Source organism: Mustela putorius, unplaced genomic scaffold, assembly GCF_011764305.1.
Source record: "Mustela putorius furo isolate JIRA1106 unplaced genomic scaffold, ASM1176430v1.1 tig00003898_pilon_pilon_pilon, whole genome shotgun sequence".
NCBI classification, from domain to species: domain Eukaryota; kingdom Metazoa; phylum Chordata; class Mammalia; order Carnivora; family Mustelidae; genus Mustela; species Mustela putorius.
In genome coordinates, this window is record NW_025422047.1 from 21,540,563 (window position 1) to 21,557,927 (window position 17,365).

A 17,365-nucleotide genomic window follows, 5' to 3' on the forward strand; every position below is an offset into this window, starting at 1 on the left:
GAGCGGACGGGAGGGGTGGGCACCAGCGAGCGCGGGATCTCACGCGGCTCGGAGGCGCGGCGCGCATGCTCAGTCCCGCACCTCTCCGGGCGGGGCGGGAGACCCGGGCTCCTGGGCCTGTTGCGGGGGGGGGGGGGCGGGGGGAGGAGCGCTAGCGCAGCCGCCCCTGACTGGAGCGGGCTCGGCGGCTGCTGCAGCGCTCAGCGCCCGGGCCCTACCGGAGCCAGGTCTAGCATGTGCCGTGGCTCCCCGGCGGCGGCGGCGGCTCCTCTGCAGCAACGGCAGCAGCAGCGGCCGCCATGGCCAAGCCCAGCGCGGAGCTCACCCGCGAGCTGCAAGGTACGAGGCTGCGGTGGTCTCCGGGACGCCCCGTCCCGGAGCATCCCAGACCAGTGCGTTCCTCCCGCGGTACACCCCATTCCTGGTGCCTCCCCCAATCCCCTCGCCGCGTGCCTTCCGACTCCAGGCAGCCCCCTGCCCCTGCATCCTAGCTCGGGGTATCGCTGTCCCCGGAGCATCCTCGGCTGCTCGCCTCGCCTCACCCTGTCAGGACCTTCCAGTTCCAGAGCCTCCCGTCCCGATCTTCGGTGACAGGTGCAGTCCCCTGACGCTCCCTAGGGCTGACTCTCATTGATCCTGGCCCATCCATCGGTGAGGTGTCCAGTCTCTCCTCGGGGGAGTCCCCGGTTCCCCGCCGGGCGGGGCCCGGCCCGCCCCGCCGGGCCAAGGGAGCTGCCCCGGGTCCTGACCGCCTCCTGGCTCCGCACCCTCCCTCCTCCCGGCCCCGCCCCGGAACTAGCCCTGGGAGCCCCTCCAGCAGCCCCGCAGCTCCCAGACCAGTGGGGCAAAAAAGGGAGTCGGGAAGAGGCCCGGGATTGGAGCTAAAACCAAGAGCAGGGTCTCTGCAGCTCGCCTCCCAGAGCCCCCGTCTTAGCCTGCCCCTTCTCCCTACTCACGCCCACAACTCAAGGTCTCTCCCGTTTGCATGGCCAAGACCCGACCCCCCCAGCACTACCACAACCATCACTCGCCCCCTGCCCCAGGTGGGGGAGCACAGGCTTGACCACGCAGAAACCAGGACGTTCAAGGATATTCAGAGGCATGCTGCACCGTGGCAGTTTCCCATACCTACACACACACAGACACACACACACTCACTCACTCACTATCAGATGTGTGTGTACACACATCTTTAAAGAAACGGCACCCCCACCACACACACACACCCACACACACACTGAGATATCTGGATGGTTTTGCTAGGAACTGTGTACTGAGCTCATTTAAACACTAACTCCTCACAGCCACCACCACTGCCACCCCCCAATGCCCCCCATCCTCCCACCACCTCCCACCCCTACCCCCTACAGCAGAGCTGTCTTTCACAACTATAAGCACAGCTCACTCATTCACCTATCCACTCCTACCAAGGCCACACACAGGCTCCCTGGTGTCTTCAGAAGGCAGGCACACATCCATAGTAAAAGGCAGATGCTCACAGACCACCCAGAATATAGTCAAAGGGACACCCCCACGCCCCCACACACTGACTCACTATGTATGTGTCAATGGCTGCTGGAGTGCATGGGTTGGAAAAATCCTTCACACCCTCAGAAGTGTAAGACACACCCTCCCACAGACAGTGTCACTCAGCAACTGTCCCCTGACTCAGGAACATCAGGAGCCAGAGTTTTCTCCACACCCCCCTCCTCTCCAATAGGAAGACAGAAGCCACCCAAGAAGGAAAGCTCTCTCTGTTTATTTCTCCTCTCATCTGATCCCACACCTGGAGAACTCTGGGGAGGTAGGGGTGGCCAGGGTAAGGCGGAGCTCTGAGCAGGCCCCCCACCCACCCACAGACAGCATCAGGAGGTGCCTGAGCCAAGGGGCTGTACTCCAACAACATCGGGTGAAGCTGGAGACGAAGCCCAAGAAGTTTGAGGATCGAGTTCTGGTGAGGGCACTGGGCTTGGGCTGGGGAGGTAGGGGCAGGCAGAGGGGGCCTAATCAGGGAGGGCTGGGCTGCTGGGAACAAGGAAACTGGGAGGCAGGGTGGACTGGGGATGGTGGGGGCACAGAGAAGACGAAGCCTAAGGAAGGGGGCAGTCTGGACTGGGTGGATGTCCAGGATCCCAGGATGGGGCATGAGAGAGAGGGAGGACATCTGGAGCAAAGGGCCACTGCTGACAGGGGTTGCACATAGGCTGAGGGTGCTGAAGGAGGACAGGAGGCCTAGGCCTCAGGAGCCACCATTTGCTGCTGATGTTATTTTCCTTTCTCTGAAGGCCCTGACCTCCTGGCGCCTCCACCTCTTCCCCCTTAAAATCCCAGCCAAGGTGAGATGGGCTGAGGAGCAGGGGTGCACCCATCAAACTCCCTCCAGAATCAGGCAGCCAGGCCCTAACCTCGAAATGAGCATCCCTGTGCCCCCCACACACAGGTGGAGAGTTCCTTCAATGTCCTAGAAATCCGAGCCTTCAACACGCTCAGTCAGAACCAGGTGAGTGGCATGACTTGGGCCCTGCTCTTGGGGCCAGCAGGAAGAAGGAGTTGATGTCTGAGGCCCTGGTGCTCCCTTTCCTCCAGATCCTGGTGGAGACGGAGCGTGGCCTGGTGAGCATGCGGCTGCCATCGGCTGAAAGCGTGGACCAGGTGACACGACACGTGAGCTCTGCCCTCTCCAAGGTCTGCCCTGGCCCGGGGTGAGTGGCAAAGGAGGAATCTCTCAAAGGATTAAACAACGAGGAGAATTCTCCCTCCTTCCCCTGGCCCTGGGCTCCCAGATCACTGAGGAGAAGAGCCCTTATGTCCCCACTCCTGCCTCTTCCCGGGGACCCAGAAGTTAAAATTGACAACCTCTTTCCACCCCTGTCTGGGATGGATGCTCATTTTCCAGGTGTCTAATCCGGCGTGGAAATGCTGACACCCCTGAAGGGCCCCGAGACACATCCCCCAACTCCGAGACTTCCACATCTACCACTCACAGTGTCTGCGGTAAGCAGGGGCAGACCTGATGCAAGTGGAACCTCAACACCCCTGCCCTTGTCCAGAGTCCTTTGCACCTGGGTCTTTGCCTGCCTTGAGGACTCCATAGCTCCCAGACCTCAGAGGTTCATGGTGTCGTAGGAACCCAGGACACTGGCCACATAAAATGACCTCGACCTTTCCTTGAACCCTAAGCCTGTTCCCCATGCCCTTACTCCTCATGGAGCCAGCTCATGTCCTGCCCCACAGGTGGCTTCTCCGAGACCTATGCTGCCCTGTGTGACTACAATGGGCTGCACTGCCGTGAGGAGGTGCAATGGGTACGTTGGGCAGGGAGCCGGCGGGTGGGCAGGTGGGACCCAGAGGGAGAGGGCAGAGGTGGTGGGGAGCAGGTATGAGCCAGTTCCACCTCTCCAAGGATGTGGACACCATCTACCATGCTGAGGATAACCGGGAGTTCAATCTTTTGGATTTCAGCCACTTGGAAAGCCGGTAAGCAGATGGAGCAGAGACTCAATCCCCCCACCCCGAATCCTTCCAGCCTCAGCCTGACCCTGGCCCTTTCAGGCTCTCTCTTCTAGTCCTACCTACAGCCCCAGCTCTATCTTCCCAACTCTACTGCCCCTTGTCTTCTACCTGGCTAGACTTTCCCAGCCCAATCACCCCATCCCTAGATGCTTCTGCTCACCACTTTCCTGCCCCTTCAATCTGCCCACAGAGACTTGGCCCTAATGGTGGCAGCCCTGGCCTACAACCAGTGGTTCACCAAACTCTACTGCAAGGATCTGCGGCTGGTAGGGACTAGGAGGGGTGGGAGGAGGGGCCAGAGATTAGCGCCCACTTTGGCTCCTGATCGGAAAAACCCCCTCTGTCCTTAGGGCTCTGAAGTGCTAGAACAGGTGCTACATACCCTGAGCAAGTCGGGGAGCCTCGAAGAGCTGGTGCTGGACAACGCCGGGCTTAAGACGTGAGGCCAGCCTCCTCCCTGGGCAGCGGTGCCCCACTGATGTAGTCTTAGAACCTCAGAGCATGATACAGGCCTCCATGCTATCTCCTCCAGCTCCTCACCTTATAGAAAAGGAGATTTAGGCCCAAAAAGGACACACAGAAGTTTATGGTCAAGCTGGGACTCAGACCTAAGGCTCCAAGTACCCCAGCTTCATGGCCTCTCCCAGTATGCTCCCTGCCCCATCCCCTTCTTCTAGCAACTACCCAGCAGGGGGGCTCTGCTCTAGCCTCAAGGACCCAAAGCTCGGCTTTGTCTTGGCACAATTTCCCAGGTCCTTCAGAGTGATGACAAGCTCCCTGGCAGGCCCCAATTTGGTCCCCACCTGTGGGGGCCTCTGACCTTTGCAGCCCCATGCAGGCAGGCAGGTGGACGAAGAGGGGAAGCCCAGAGGCTGGGACAAACAAATCCTTCCTCCCCTTCCCTGAAGGGACTTTGTCCAGAAGCTGGCCGGGGTGTTTGGGGAGAACGGGAGCTGTGTGCTGCATGCCCTCACTCTGTCCCACAACCCCATCGAGGACAAGGGTGAGCCCCAGCCCTGAATCCTACCCCCACTGCAACACAGACCCCTGTCCTCACCCAGAGCCCAACCCGGGGCTGAACAGGGGCTCTCCAGCCTGATGCCAGCCCTTGCCCCAATACTGCTGTCCTTGACCCCAGGCCTGTTCCCACATCAAGCCCCCACCCTGACTCTGCACCCCCCGGTGCCCACTGCCAGCCCCTCGCTGGCCCATTTCTCTCTCCACTCCCCAGGCTTCCTCAGTCTGAGTCAGCAGCTCCTCTGCTTCCCCACTGGCCTCACCAAACTGTGCCTGGCCAAGACTGCCATCTCCCCTAGAGGTACTTGCACTAGGGGCCCTGACCTCTGACCTCTGCTCCTCCTCCAGAACCCTCCAGAGCCTTGTGTCCTAGAGGTGTACTAACACACTCACATAGCATCCCAGGGATCTGAGGGAGGGAAAGCCACATCGTAGGGTGGTGTGTCCAAGAGGTGGGGATGGAGTCCAGTCCAGCTCAGTGCCCGCTGTGCTCAGGGCTCCAGGCACTGGGCCAGACCTTCGGGGCCAACCCAGCCTTTGCAAGCTCCCTTCGATACCTGGACCTGAGCAAGAACCCTGGGCTGCTCGCCACAGACGAGGCCAATGTGAGTCCACAAAACAGCGCTCAAGCCCTGTGGAGGCAGGCTCAGGCTTCAGGACTTGAGCATCTCTGCCCTATAGTTTGGGGGTGGAGGAGTTCTATCACCTGTTCCCTGGCAGCCCCTCTGTCCTTGTTCCCAGGCCCTCTACAGTTTCCTGGCCCAGCCCAATGCTCTGGTGCACCTGGACCTGGCAGGAACTGACTGCGCCATTGACTTGGTGAGGGGTTGGTGATGGGAGAGCCAGCCTGAGGGGATTTAGGGAGGCCAGCGTGGGCCCCTGCCTCACTGCCCGTGCCTTGAGTGGGCAGAGCTGGTGGGATGACTCCAACTTCAGCTGAATTCCAAAGCAAAACCCACAGCTCACACCTGTGGGGCATGCTGTCCTAGTAACTGCCCAAGGTTGTGCTGGCTGTGCCTAAAAGCTGGCCCTCCTTCCATTCCCCAGCTGTGCACCCTGGATAGGGTTGAGCCCTTCAGGAGGAAGAATTTTCCCTCTCATTTGAACAAGGCACCTTAGGAGCCCCTGGTAGCCCTCGCTTTACATTCCCTGCCCATGAACCTCTCCACCACTCCTGGGGGTCAGGCAGGGAGTAGACTCACTCTCCACAGAGGGGGACACTGAGACGTTAAGAGGCAAAGTGGGCATTCACAGAGGGGCTCACACAGACTGCCTGCTGAGGGTGATGAGCCAGGACCTTGACGGGGTGGGAGGGCGGAGTCCTTGCCAGCCACGCCCAACACCCCTCTCAGCCTCTGTGAGACCCGCCATGTCTCTCCCCACAGCTTCTGGGAGCCTTGCTCCACGGCTGCTGCTCCCACCTAACCTACCTCAACCTGGCACGCAACAGCTGCTCCCACAGGTGGGAGCACAAAGGCTGCAGGGAGGGATGGGGTGAGCTGTCGGCATCCCCCTCCCTTGCTGACCCCAGGAGTCTCCGCAGGAAGGGCCGGGAGGCCCCACCAGCCTTCAAGCAGTTCTTCAGCAGCGCCTACACACTAAGCCACGTCAACCTGTCGGCCACGAGGCTGCCCCTGGAGGCCCTCAGGTCGGGTGGGTGCAGGGTTGGGGGGAGTCCAAGTGGGAACTGTGAGAGAAGAGGGTGGGGATAGAGGTGGGCCTGCTGACCTTCCTCCCACAGGGCGCTGCTCCAGGGCCTCTCCCTCAACAGTCACCTCAGTGATCTGCACCTGGACCTCAGCAGCTGTGAGGTGAGCCTTCCTTCCCCCAAGGCCCCTGCCAGTCCCCTACCCATCGCCCCACTGTTCATTTCTCTGACCTTCCTCAGCCCCTGGCTCCATCTTGCCTCTGTGCCACACCACTGTGGCCCTTGGACCCGACCACACCTCCACTTTCGCTTCTTAGTCTGCAGTCTGTGTCCCTCTTTTCAGAGGTCATTTTCAGCTTATGGTCTCCCCACTGAAAGCTTTGGGGTGGGAGATACCAGACTTTCCCACCAGAGGGCAGGAGAGAGCTATCTCCAGAGTCAGGGCCTGGAGATATTTCTGGCTAAAGGGAGGGGAGAGAGCCTTAGGAAAGGATCTGGTGTGGAGAAGGGGCCTCCTGATTTCAAACCTGCGACCTAGAATGTCCTTGAGTCCTAGTGTGACTACTCTAGTTTCTAAGCATTAAAGGCGCCCTCTCCCTACCCCTGCTTTCCCCACCGTGTTCCCCGCAGCTCCGCTCAGCAGGATCCCAGGCTTTACAGGAGCAGCTGGGGGCTGTCACCTGTGTGGGCAGCCTAGATCTGTCGGACAATGGTGAGTAGGGGCACTTTCCTTCCTGGGGACCAGTGGGGCATAGAGGAGAACCCCTGAGGATACTCCAGTGAGCCTCAGGCCTCAAGGCCAGACCTCTCCCATCTGTTGGCCAGGGTTTGACTCCGACCTCCTGACACTGGTGCCTGCACTTGGAAAGAACAAGTCCCTCAAGCACCTGTTCCTGGGCAAGAACTTCAATGTCAAGGCCAAGTGAGGCCCCCTCCCCATAGCCCCAGACCTCACTCCACCATCCACATACCCTTTTGGCTCACTGTATTACCTCTGGCCCCTCCCTGCTCAAGTCACCTCTGCTCCTCTAGTAGCATGACCCTAGCCCCTCCCCTCCTGCTCTGAGCTCTGACTCCCCACAGGACCCTGGAGGAGATCCTCCACAAGCTGGTACAACTGATCCAAGAAGAGGACTGTGTGAGTGCCTAGGCCTGGGGGTGGGGAACCCATGGTGACAGGGGCTGCAGGGGATGCAGGGACTGGGCCCAACTCTGCTCTTGCCCACATAGTCCCTGCAGTCGCTATCGGTAGCAGACTCAAGACTGAAGCTTCGAACCAGCATCCTTATCAATGCGCTGGGCAGCAACACCTGCCTGGCCAAGGTGGACCTGAGCGGCAATGGCATGGAGGACATCGGGGCCAAGATGCTGTCCAAGGCCCTGCAGATCAACTCCTCCCTCAGGTGCAGCACACAGCTGGCCCAACCTGGGGCCCCAGCCCCCACCCTCATCACGCCTCCCTGCTTGCCCCGTTGCTCTGTATTCCAGCTTCCTGGATACCCTCAGGCCCGGGGTCAGAGTCAGCTCCATCACCCAGGAAAGAAGGGAGGACTCCAGAGCTTGCTGCGTGAGGGAGGGGTCACCAGCACCCATTCACTCTCTCCCTAGAACCATCCTATGGGATCGGAACAACACATCTGCCCTGGGCTTTCTGGATATTGCAAGGGCCCTGGAGAGGTGAGCAGAATGGGGCTCTGCCTTGACCCCAGCCCCAGCCTCTGTGGGCCTGGACCTTGGGCCTGGACCTGCTACAACAGCCCCTGCCCCAGCTTGCTCAACCTGTTTGCACAGAAACGTTGAAAAAGGCCAAGGGTGAGGGAGATTGTCAGCAAGGGGGATCTGGGGAGCAAGGGCCCTTCCTCACCTCTCCCCCTACCAGAGCTGTGCCACTGTGCCCCACAGCAACCACACGCTGCGCTTCATGTCCTTCCCCGTGAGCGACATCTCCCAAGCCTACCGCAGCGCCCCTGAGCGCACGGAGGACGTCTGGCAGAAGGTAGAGGCCTAAATGGTGGGGGCAGGACAGCAGAGGGAAGGGCCCACATCCCACGCCCTAACGCCTCCCAACCTGTCTTTTCCAGATCCAGTGGTGCTTGGTGAGGAACAACCATTCCCAGACGTGCCCCCAGGAGCAGGCCTTCCGGCTGCAGCAGGGCCTGGTGACCAGCAGCGCCGAGCAAGTAAACATTTCCCTCTGGGCCATGTGGGGCATGCGTGCGGCACGTGGGGCTCGGGTGTGATGTGATAGAGCATGGCACGCCAAGGGGGCGGGGCATGAAAGAGGCATCCTGTGGCTGTCATAACTGGACTCCGCATGCGGACGAGCAAAAGCACCTTTGTGGTCTGGCCTCAGACCCGAGAGAACAGGTTGGGGGCCCCAGACAAGCGGTGTTCAGGACTGCGGGAGTACTCTTGGAAATTCAAGGGCACCCCAAGAAGAAAAGAGAACAAGCCATCCAGAGACACCACTACCCCATCAGTGCCAACAACAGGAGCACTGCCCCAGGGGACCCAGAAATGGTGTGTCTGGGGTCCCAACTGGGAAGATAAAGGTGCAAGGAAACCCCCCCCTGACACTTTAACTGGCTGTGCTCCAGATGCTGCAGCGGCTGTGCGGCCGAGTGCAGGAGGAGGTTCGGGCCCTGAGGCTGTGCCCCCTGGAGCCTGTGCAGGATGAGCTGCTTTATGCTCGGGACCTCATCAAGGATGCCAAAAACTCGCGGGCGGTGAGCTCTCTGCAGCCCTACCCTCCGGCACAGACCAGGAGCCTAGGAAAGCTGGCCACACTGCCCCACGAATATCCGGGCCCTGACACGCATATCTGCCCTCCCAGCCCAGGGCCCCCTGGGATGTGGTCGGGCCCAAAACTGGCCCTCTGCTGATAACCCTTCCTTCTGCAGCTGTTTCCCAGCCTCTACGAGCTGGGCCACGTGCTGGCCAACGATGGGCCTGTACGGCAGAGGCTGGAGTCAGTTGCCAGCGAGGTGTCCAAGGCCGTGGACAAGGAGCTGCAGGCAAGTCCAAACTGTTGACCAAGGCTCAAAGCTGAGGGCTGAGGTCAGCACAGGGAAATTACTGGGGATAAGAAGGAAATGCAGAGTTGAGGCCACTGTACTTCCAGTGTGTCAGGCTAGAAAACAGGGTTTGGATTTTTTTTTGCTATCTTCCTCTTGGCCCCCAACTCTGACCTCTCCTCTTTGGACTCTAATCCTTGGACTGACTCTCCCCCGTCCATACGGTAGGGTGGAAGGGACACTGGCCAGGATGTGGGGAAGCCTGAGTGTCCCAGGCTCTGCCTGGTAACCAGCCCTGGAACATTGGTGGGTCCCTCAGTCTCACCAGAGGGAGCTGGAATAGACTAGAGTCTCCTCCGTTGTGGCACCAGCCTGACCCTGCACCCCTCCGGGGCTCTGGCCTCCCTTCCCCCACACCAGGTGATCCTGGAGTCGATGGTCAGCCTAACACAGGAGCTATGTCCCGTGGCCATGCGAGTGGCAGAGGGGCACAACAAGATGCTGAGCAATGTGGCTGAGCGCGTCACGGTGCCCCGGAACTTCATCCGAGGGGCGCTGCTGGAGCAGGCAGGACAGGACATTCAGAACAAGCTGGAGTGAGAGGCGGAGGGGGTTGGCACTGGGACGGGGCTGGATTTGGCCCAGAGCACTTAGGGACTTGGGGCCCAGATATCAGCAATGAATAATGAATGGCACAATCTCCATTACAAGGGATAAATCTTTAACTAACTGCAACCTTGCTATTTAGGGTCTCACTGGTCTTTGCCCTAGAAATCTAAGTGCTGAGCCTGGGTTTTGGAGCCTGGCAGTGCACACACAGGTGTAAACACACACACACATAGTCACATGTGTGCACTAAGAATCACCTCCCAGAAACAAAGCACAGCTTCCTGGGGGGCATGGACAAAATTGATGAGTAGGGGTGCATGTTCTACACTCTGCCCCCCACAGAGTTCTTGTTGCCAACCCCCCAGCCCCACCCAGAGCTCTCATTCTGAGTGCCCCCACTCACCAAAGCAAAGGAAAATTATTACACATACATGTGAAATAGCCATACTCAAGAAGAACCAGTTTCTGTGCTTACAACAGAGACCAGCAGGGTTCACTCAGCACCCCAATTTACCCAGCTCTGTTCTACTGGAACTTCAGGAGTCTGGTGTGGAGCCCCCTTGCTCCTCCTCCTTCTCACTTCCTCTTGGTGCACCCTCCCAATCCACACACACCTATGCTGGGGGTCAGTGGGTGGGATGGGACATGCCTTTATGAGACATAAGGGAGACCTAAGACACCTCTGTGGATGGCCAGGCCAGCTGCCCAGTCCCTTAGGCATCGGGGGAAGGGCAGGACCAAGGCTCAGGGGCCACAGAGTGGGTAGCTGAGCTGCCCCACCTGTGCCCACAGTGAAGTGAAGCTCTCAGTCGTCACCTACTTGACCAACTCCATAGTGGATGAGATCCTACAGGAGCTGTACCACTCCCATAAGAGCCTGGTAAGGCTTCTGAACCCCAGCCAGGCTCAGGTACACCGCCACCCGACGTCACCCCATCTCCCCCAAGCACCCGTCTCCCATAGCCCTGGAAAGTGGACATCTTCCCAGGGAATTGGTTCACATCTGTCCTTCCCCAGGCCCGGCACCTGGCCCAGCTAAAGACACTATCAGATCCACCATCGGGGCCAGGCCAAGGGCAGGATCTGTCTTCCCGGGGCCGAGGCCGGAACCATGAGCATGAGGAGACCACAGATGATGAACTCGGGACCAACATTGTGAGTTCCCCACTCCCCATTCCCCACCCTAAACTAGGAACCTCCAGAACACTGTTCCCTTCCCTTTCTCTAGACTGCACTGTCCCCTGTCACTGGGCCTGGTCTCATCCCCCACCCCAGTCCAGCCTCGCCTCTACCCTGATCCCAGTGCCTCAGCCACACAAGGGCAGAGAGGCGGGAGGGGGGGCTCTAAAGAGACAGCTTTATGAGGAATAAGAGGCTTCATGTGAGGATCCTGGAGACTGGCAGCCCGGGCCCACCCTTTGTCTCCATTTCTGCAGGACACCATGGCCATCAGAAAACAGAAACGCTGCCGCAAGATCCGGCCAGTGTCCGCCTTCATTAGTGAGTCCCCATCCTCCAACCTGATGCCCTCCAGATTCCCTTCTCAGGCCCTGGTCCCTGTTTAATTCTGCTTACCCACCTGCTTTCTCCCTGGACCTCCTGCTGGTCCCTCTAACGCTGCTGTGCCCACAGGTGGGAGCCCTCAGGACATGGAAAGCCAGCTGGGGAGCCTGGGGATCCCCCCCGGCTGGTTCTCAGGACTCGGGAGCAGCCAGCCCACCGGTGGTGGCTCCTGGGAGGGTCTGTCCGAGCTGCCCACTCATGGCTATAAGCTAAGGCATCAAACACAAGGCAGGCCCCGACCTCCCCGGACTACCCCTCCAGGACCTGGTCGGCCCAGTGTGAGTCCCTACGTCCTCACAAGAGGACCAACTTCACTTAGCAATGCCCCAGCCAGAGGTTCTAGCTTTAGGATTCCAATGCCGGAAACATTAGCCTTGGGGGATCAGGCAGGGGCCCCAATAGGCCACCAAAAAGAGGATGGGATTATCCAGTTTTCCCAGATAGGAAATTGCTGTCTGCCAGATAGTGGCATTTCCCATTTGGGTGAGGGACAGAGCCAAGAGCCACCAAGCTTAGGAAATTCCCAAGTGGACTGAAGTCTCAATTTCCATGGGGCCAAGAAGAGGCAAGGCCAAGTCCAAAGGCAAAGACCCTGAGTGGATGGGGGCAGCGGGGAGGACTTCCAGATCCAGATGAGATATCCTCCAGGACGTTCCTCCCAGCAGGTGCCAGTGACTGGGACTCGTCAGGAGAATGGGATGGCTACCCGCCTGGATGAGGGGCTGGAGGACTTTTTCAGCCGAAGGGTCATGGATGAAAGCTCCAGGTGTGGCATCTAGACACAGTCCCATTTTCTGCAGGCAAAATCCTCCCAGTGGTCACAGAGGGCCTATTCAATGGCAGTGTCCCAAAACCAGTCTCTCTGGAACATTTCCCCGCTTTCTCATCCTTCCCCACCCAGCCCTTACCTCCCATGTTTCCTGGCTCTCCTCAGGACAGCCGGCAAGGATGGGATCAGGGTGAACCACCACAATGGGATGGTGGGGACAGGGTGGGTGGATGGGGTGGCAGCAGTTAGTAGAAAGAGGCCCAGAGGGTATATTCCCTGTCCCAGTCCTGCAGATCCCCCGGCACTGGTCCAAAAGAAACGGAGTCACTTGGAGAAGCTGAGAGAATGATGGGGGGATGGGGATGCCTGGGAGGAAGGAGTTGCTGGGCAGGTGGGGGGAAGGAGGCCGCTGGAGGATTTTGACAGGGAAGGTGAGGACACCATCTCCCCTGAGAAGGAAGTGGAAAGGATTACGGGGCAGCAGGAGAGGCTGGGTGAGAGAGGAAGATGGGAGGTTTATCAGACCCAGGACTACCCTAACACGGCACCAGCCTGGACCCTGAGCGAACTCTGCATCTGGCATTTGCATCTGCCCAGGGCTTTGTCACTAATTCACCCCAACCCTGCCCAGCTACCCCCGGACCCTTCGGACCCTGCGGCCAGGCCTCTCGGAGCCGCCACTGCCTCCACTCCAGAAGAAGAGGCGCAGAGGCCTGTTTCACTTTCGCCGGCCCCGGAGCTTCAAGGGGGAGAGGGGGCCAGGGTCCCCCACCACTGGTCTCCTCCTCCCTCCACCCCCGCCCCCACCCCCAACTCAGGAGAGCCCCCCCAGCCCAGATCCCCCCAGCCTCGGCAATAACTCCTCCCCGTGCTGGAGCCCAGAGGAGGAGAGCGGCCCCCTCCCTGGATTTGGGGGGAGCCGGGGGCCTTCCTTCCACAGGAAGATGGTAAGTGAGGTGAGGTGCTGTATCCTGCCCAGTTGCTGTTCTGCACATAGCCCACCCACATTGCCCCGCCCCAGGCAGTTAAGGGGAGAATGCTAGGACTCAGGGTTCTGGGGAACTTCGGTCATCCCAGCGGCCCCGCTCCTTGAGCGGTCTAAGCTTGGTGACCCAGTGCATGCTGGGAGTGCTGCATGCCAAGGAGGGTAAAGGACGGACTCCTCAGAGGAGGGCTGGAGGGTCAGAGGGCTGGAGCAGGGCGGCCCCAGGGCGGGGGGCTTAGCGGGGCAGGGGCCCTCTCCTACTCCCTTGCTGCCCACAGAGCTGCTTCTCCATCAGGAACTGCTTATAAACCCGAGGCCTTGTTCCAGGGCACTGAGGGGGCAGAGCCAGGGGAGGGGGGCCTGGCCCCTGGGACGGCACAGCAGCCAAGGGTCCATGGTGTTGCCCTTCCTGGGTTGGGAAGAGCCAAGGGTTGGAGCTTCGACGGGAAACGAGAGGTGAGGGGAGCCCAGGCACCTACTGTTCCTATGGATCCCTGTCTACCTTCCCTTCCGAGCCCCGTCCCTGCTGGGCCAGCGGAGAGATTCTGGGCCAGCGGTGTTAGAAGGTGTGAGCTGCAGGTCTGCTCATTCCACACACTTGCCTGCCACGAAAGCCCAGGCAGGTCGCCTTACTGCCCAGAGCCTCTACTTCCTTGCCAAGCAGGCAGTCATAAAAATACTTACCTCTGGAGCTCCCTTTCTCAAACTTTGGTGACTTGATTACCACCTTTATGACTGATTTTTACCTTCCCCACATACCACCTGTATTACTTCGTTTATCTATTCTTTCAATCAACTCACCTTTTTAACTTACTCTGGTCCTAAGCATGATCGGTTTTTCAAATCATGGGTTTGTTGTACCAGTCATGGTTTGTTTTTTTTTCTACCACATAGAAAATAAACACAGAACTATTAAAATAACAGTACGTCCTTTGTGTAAACCGTTTCTTACGCCCCTTGACTGGTAGGGATGCCACTTTGGGGGGAAAAGGTCCAAGAGTCTAGGGACCAATGCCAGGAGAACGGCATGAGATACCCGAGCAGAAGTCCCTTGTTGACTGCAGCCCTGTGGGGAGGACACTTTTCTTATGACTTGACTCAGCTGTCCTTTCAGGGCACAGGCCTGGACCTGGAGGGCAGCGCCCAGGCTTGGCAGAAACGGCGCTCTTCGGACGATGCAGGTGAGAATGGTTGCCCTCACTTTCTCTCCTTGGGCCCTCTCTCAAGGGCCCCTCCTAATGTGTCTCTCCCTTCCCCCTTTCCCATCCCCTCCACACTGCAGGGCCCGGAGCCTGGAAGCCCCCACCACCACCGCAAAGCAGCAAGCCAAGCTTCAGCGCCATGCGCCGAGCAGAGGCCACATGGCATATAGGTATGGAACACCTCTTCCTGCCCAGCCACACTAAAGACCCAGGGTGTGTCCAAAGACCCAAAAGCCACAGCCCCTGTGTTGGGGAAACTTACAACCATGATGGGGCAGTGAGGAAGTCACAACAGTACAAATGTTTCCGGATATTTACAAAGCCATATCCAAAAGAAACAAACAAGCCAATCCAAAGCAAGTCCCACAGAACAAAAGTGGCTTTGCCAGCAAGGATTAGGAGATAGGAACAATGTGTTGTGGATGGTTCCAGGGAATTCTGTGGGGCAGACGCCACCTCTGGCCACCAGCAGCCGAGAGACATCCCTATAAAGAAGGCCTCTCTCTCTCTCTGCACCTCAGCTGGGAAAGAGGGTGGGCAAGTACCAGCCGCGCCAGACCCACCTCAGACATTCCAGTCTCCTCCAAAAGTAGCTGGCCAGGGCATCCTCAGTCCACTCAGAAACGTGTCACAAGGAAGGGGCGTGAGCCATGTCTTGGAGGTCAGAAACCACAGGTGTCAGTCCCGGCTCAGGCACCACCAGTGTTGACCTTAAGCAGGTCATTTACCTTCTGTCTTCAGAACTCTGAAGGGACAAATAAATTATGATATGATGCTTGCTTTTTGTTGGAGCACTTCTCACTTAAGGAGCCTCTAAAGGAAAGATGGTCAGCTCGGCATCAACTTAATTGCACACAGGCCTCAGATATAACCCCCCAACATCACTGACATGGACAAATCTCCTGATAGAGGTTGATTTTTGCCCCCCTACCCCACTCTCCTCCCAAGGCTAGGGCCCAAGTCTGTGGTGCAGAGCCTGTGCTCCTGGCCCTCCAAGGCTGTCCCAGCACTGAGGCCATCTTTGCAGATTATCCCATCCCACACACAGACCAGTTAAAACACCTAAAGGGAGGCTCCATCCTCATTTAGGAAACCACAGGAGTCAGAGGCTCCACTGTACACACCTGCCATCAGCACCCTGCAGGTCCATTTTACTCACCCCTCACAAATACACACGCAAACAAGACCTTCCCAGTAGCCCCCCCACCCCCTGTGGGGCTCAGATTACGTAAAGCCACAGAGGTGGGGGAGGGAGGTGTGCGCCAGGGCATCTCTCCCCAAGACTGGCAGACAGAGTCTAAATCAGACTGGCAGACAGAGTCCTGGGAATGCCAGGCTGCAGCCTTGGCAGGGCCCTGGGGCACTGCAGGCCTGGATGGGCAGCCATGCCTGGGGACCCAGCAGTCCCTGGGCCCTGGCTTTGTCCCAGCAGGAACTGCTCTTGGGGAGGAACAGCTAAGCTAGAGCGCCCCCTCACCCCCACCAAGGTGATAGGCTCAGGACAATCTCGGAGACCAAGGGCTGTGGAAACACGATAGCAGGGGCGGTGCAGGGCAGAGAAGTAGGAGCAAATGGGCTTGGAGGGGGGGAAAGTCCTGGCTCCAGAATGCCTTTTCCGGTAGCTTCTCCTCTGTTCCCATTCCCCAGCTGAGGAGAGTGCCCCCAACCACAGCTGCCAGAGCCCCAGCCCAGCCTCTCAGGATGGGGAGGAGGACAAGGAGGGGACCCTATTCCCAGAGAGAACCGTTCCTGCTAGGAATGCCAAGGTGAGGGCCGGCAAGGTGGACGGGAGAGGCCCTGGGATGAGGTGAAAAGACTAACTGACCTAGCATTTTTCCTACTTCTGCCAGCTGCAGGACCCCCCTTTAGCTCCACGGCCCCCCAAGCCTGTGGCTGTGCCCAGGGGCCGCCGCCCCCCACAGGAGCCAGGGGGCAGGGAGGAGGCTGAGGCTGGGGGTGCAGCTCCAGGAATGAACAGAGCCCGGCTGAGGCTGGGCTCACACCAGGACCAAGAGGAGCCTGAGGTCCAAGGTCAGCCCCCTGGCTGGAGGGGGGTCGGGGTGCCTCTCGGACCTTGTTACCCATATCAGGACCCTCTCCCAGGCTTGGAATGAGTCACAGGCTGGATAAGCGCCCAGCCAATGAGCCCTACTCATGTGCCAGGCCTCCCTTGACTGTCATTTCTGGGCCCCAGATCCAGGCCGTCGGACTGCCCCCCTAAAGCCCAAGAGGACACGGCGGGCACAGTCCTGTGACAAGCTGGAGCCTGACAGAAGACAGCCCCCTGACCCCACAGGTGCCAGTGGGGTGGGCGAAAGGGCAGTCCCCCTCTGCCTGACATGGCATACCCCACACAGAGAGGCTGGCTCTCTCTGCCTGGGAAAAAGGACTCACTGGATTTGTCCCCAGCAGGAACCAGTGAGCCAGGAACAGACTGACAGCCACAGCAGCACCCTGCCCAGCCCTCCTCTCGACATGTGCCTCACAAGGACTCGGACCCCCACCCACCCACCCCACCCCCCGCACCTCCAGGCCTTCTGCCAACCCATCCCAGGGGGCAGGATGGCAGGATGAGGTGTGGGGACAGCAGGTGGGGGACAGGAAGGGAGGGAGCGACCTGGAGAGAGGGAGGCCGAGCTTGGGGCAGGGCCGGCTCCTCTCCTGGAAGGGCGGATCTGTCCCTCTATCCCCAGGGACTCTCTCCCTCCTTGTATAGAATAAAAAAACAGACTCACTGCCTGCCTGGTCTCTGCTGTCTTCCCCATTCGCTGCCGCCACCCCCCACCATCTGCTCCCCCTTAGTGCTCAGTGCTTGGCCACAGTGGGGAAAAGTAAGGAATCCCCCACAGGGATGGGAATGGGACTCTGACATAAGAAAGACAGACCTGAGGGGCGCCTGGGTGGCTCAGTGGGTTAAAGCCTCTGCCTTCGGCTCAGGTCATGATCCTGGGGTCCTGGGATCGAACCCCGCATCGGGCTCTCTGCTCCTTGGGGAGCCTGCTTCCTCCTCTCTCTCTGCCTGCCTCTCTGCCTACTTGAGATCTC

General features: G+C 59.2%; 1 protein-coding gene across 7 annotated transcripts; it reads left to right on the forward strand.

Annotated features, from left to right (window-relative positions):
• The first annotated feature begins 155 nt into the window (after positions 1–155).
• CARMIL3 (capping protein regulator and myosin 1 linker 3) lies at positions 156–17,057 on the forward strand. Of its 7 annotated transcripts, none has more exons than XM_013057629.1 (40): positions 156–339; positions 1,860–1,954; positions 2,286–2,336; positions 2,441–2,500; positions 2,587–2,702; positions 2,897–2,994; positions 3,235–3,305; positions 3,404–3,477; positions 3,704–3,779; positions 3,864–3,952; positions 4,422–4,516; positions 4,745–4,831; positions 5,026–5,135; positions 5,272–5,349; positions 5,916–5,992; positions 6,074–6,178; positions 6,272–6,341; positions 6,809–6,890; positions 7,004–7,100; positions 7,262–7,316; positions 7,409–7,581; positions 7,787–7,855; positions 8,081–8,174; positions 8,260–8,358; positions 8,776–8,904; positions 9,079–9,192; positions 9,613–9,788; positions 10,594–10,681; positions 10,819–10,956; positions 11,238–11,301; positions 11,434–11,642; positions 12,027–12,130; positions 12,765–13,080; positions 13,446–13,574; positions 14,233–14,299; positions 14,401–14,490; positions 15,968–16,086; positions 16,171–16,351; positions 16,515–16,616; positions 16,730–17,057. In XM_013057629.1, the coding sequence occupies exons 1-40, from the start codon at positions 300–302 to the stop codon at positions 16,756–16,758; spliced, it is 4,116 nt and encodes a 1,371-aa protein (XP_012913083.1). In that variant the 5' UTR covers positions 156–299; the 3' UTR covers positions 16,759–17,057. The 7 variants fall into 7 exon arrangements, with proteins under 7 accessions (XP_012913083.1, XP_012913085.1, XP_012913086.1 ...); XM_013057631.1 differs by having other exon boundaries at positions 16,733–17,057; XM_013057632.1 differs by having other exon boundaries at positions 16,177–16,351.
• The last annotated feature ends 308 nt before the right edge of the window (positions 17,058–17,365 follow it).

Coding starts and splice junctions, on each gene's coding strand:
- CARMIL3 (XM_013057629.1), top strand. CDS start 300: ATGGCCAAGCCCAGCGCGGAGCTCACCCGCGAGCTGCAAG. Junction 6,891..7,003: donor CCTAGATCTGTCGGACAATG/GTGAGTAGGGGC, acceptor TCTGTTGGCCAG/GGTTTGACTCCGACCTCCTG. Junction 14,491..15,967: donor AGAGGCCACATGGCATATAG/GTATGGAACACC, acceptor CCCATTCCCCAG/CTGAGGAGAGTGCCCCCAAC.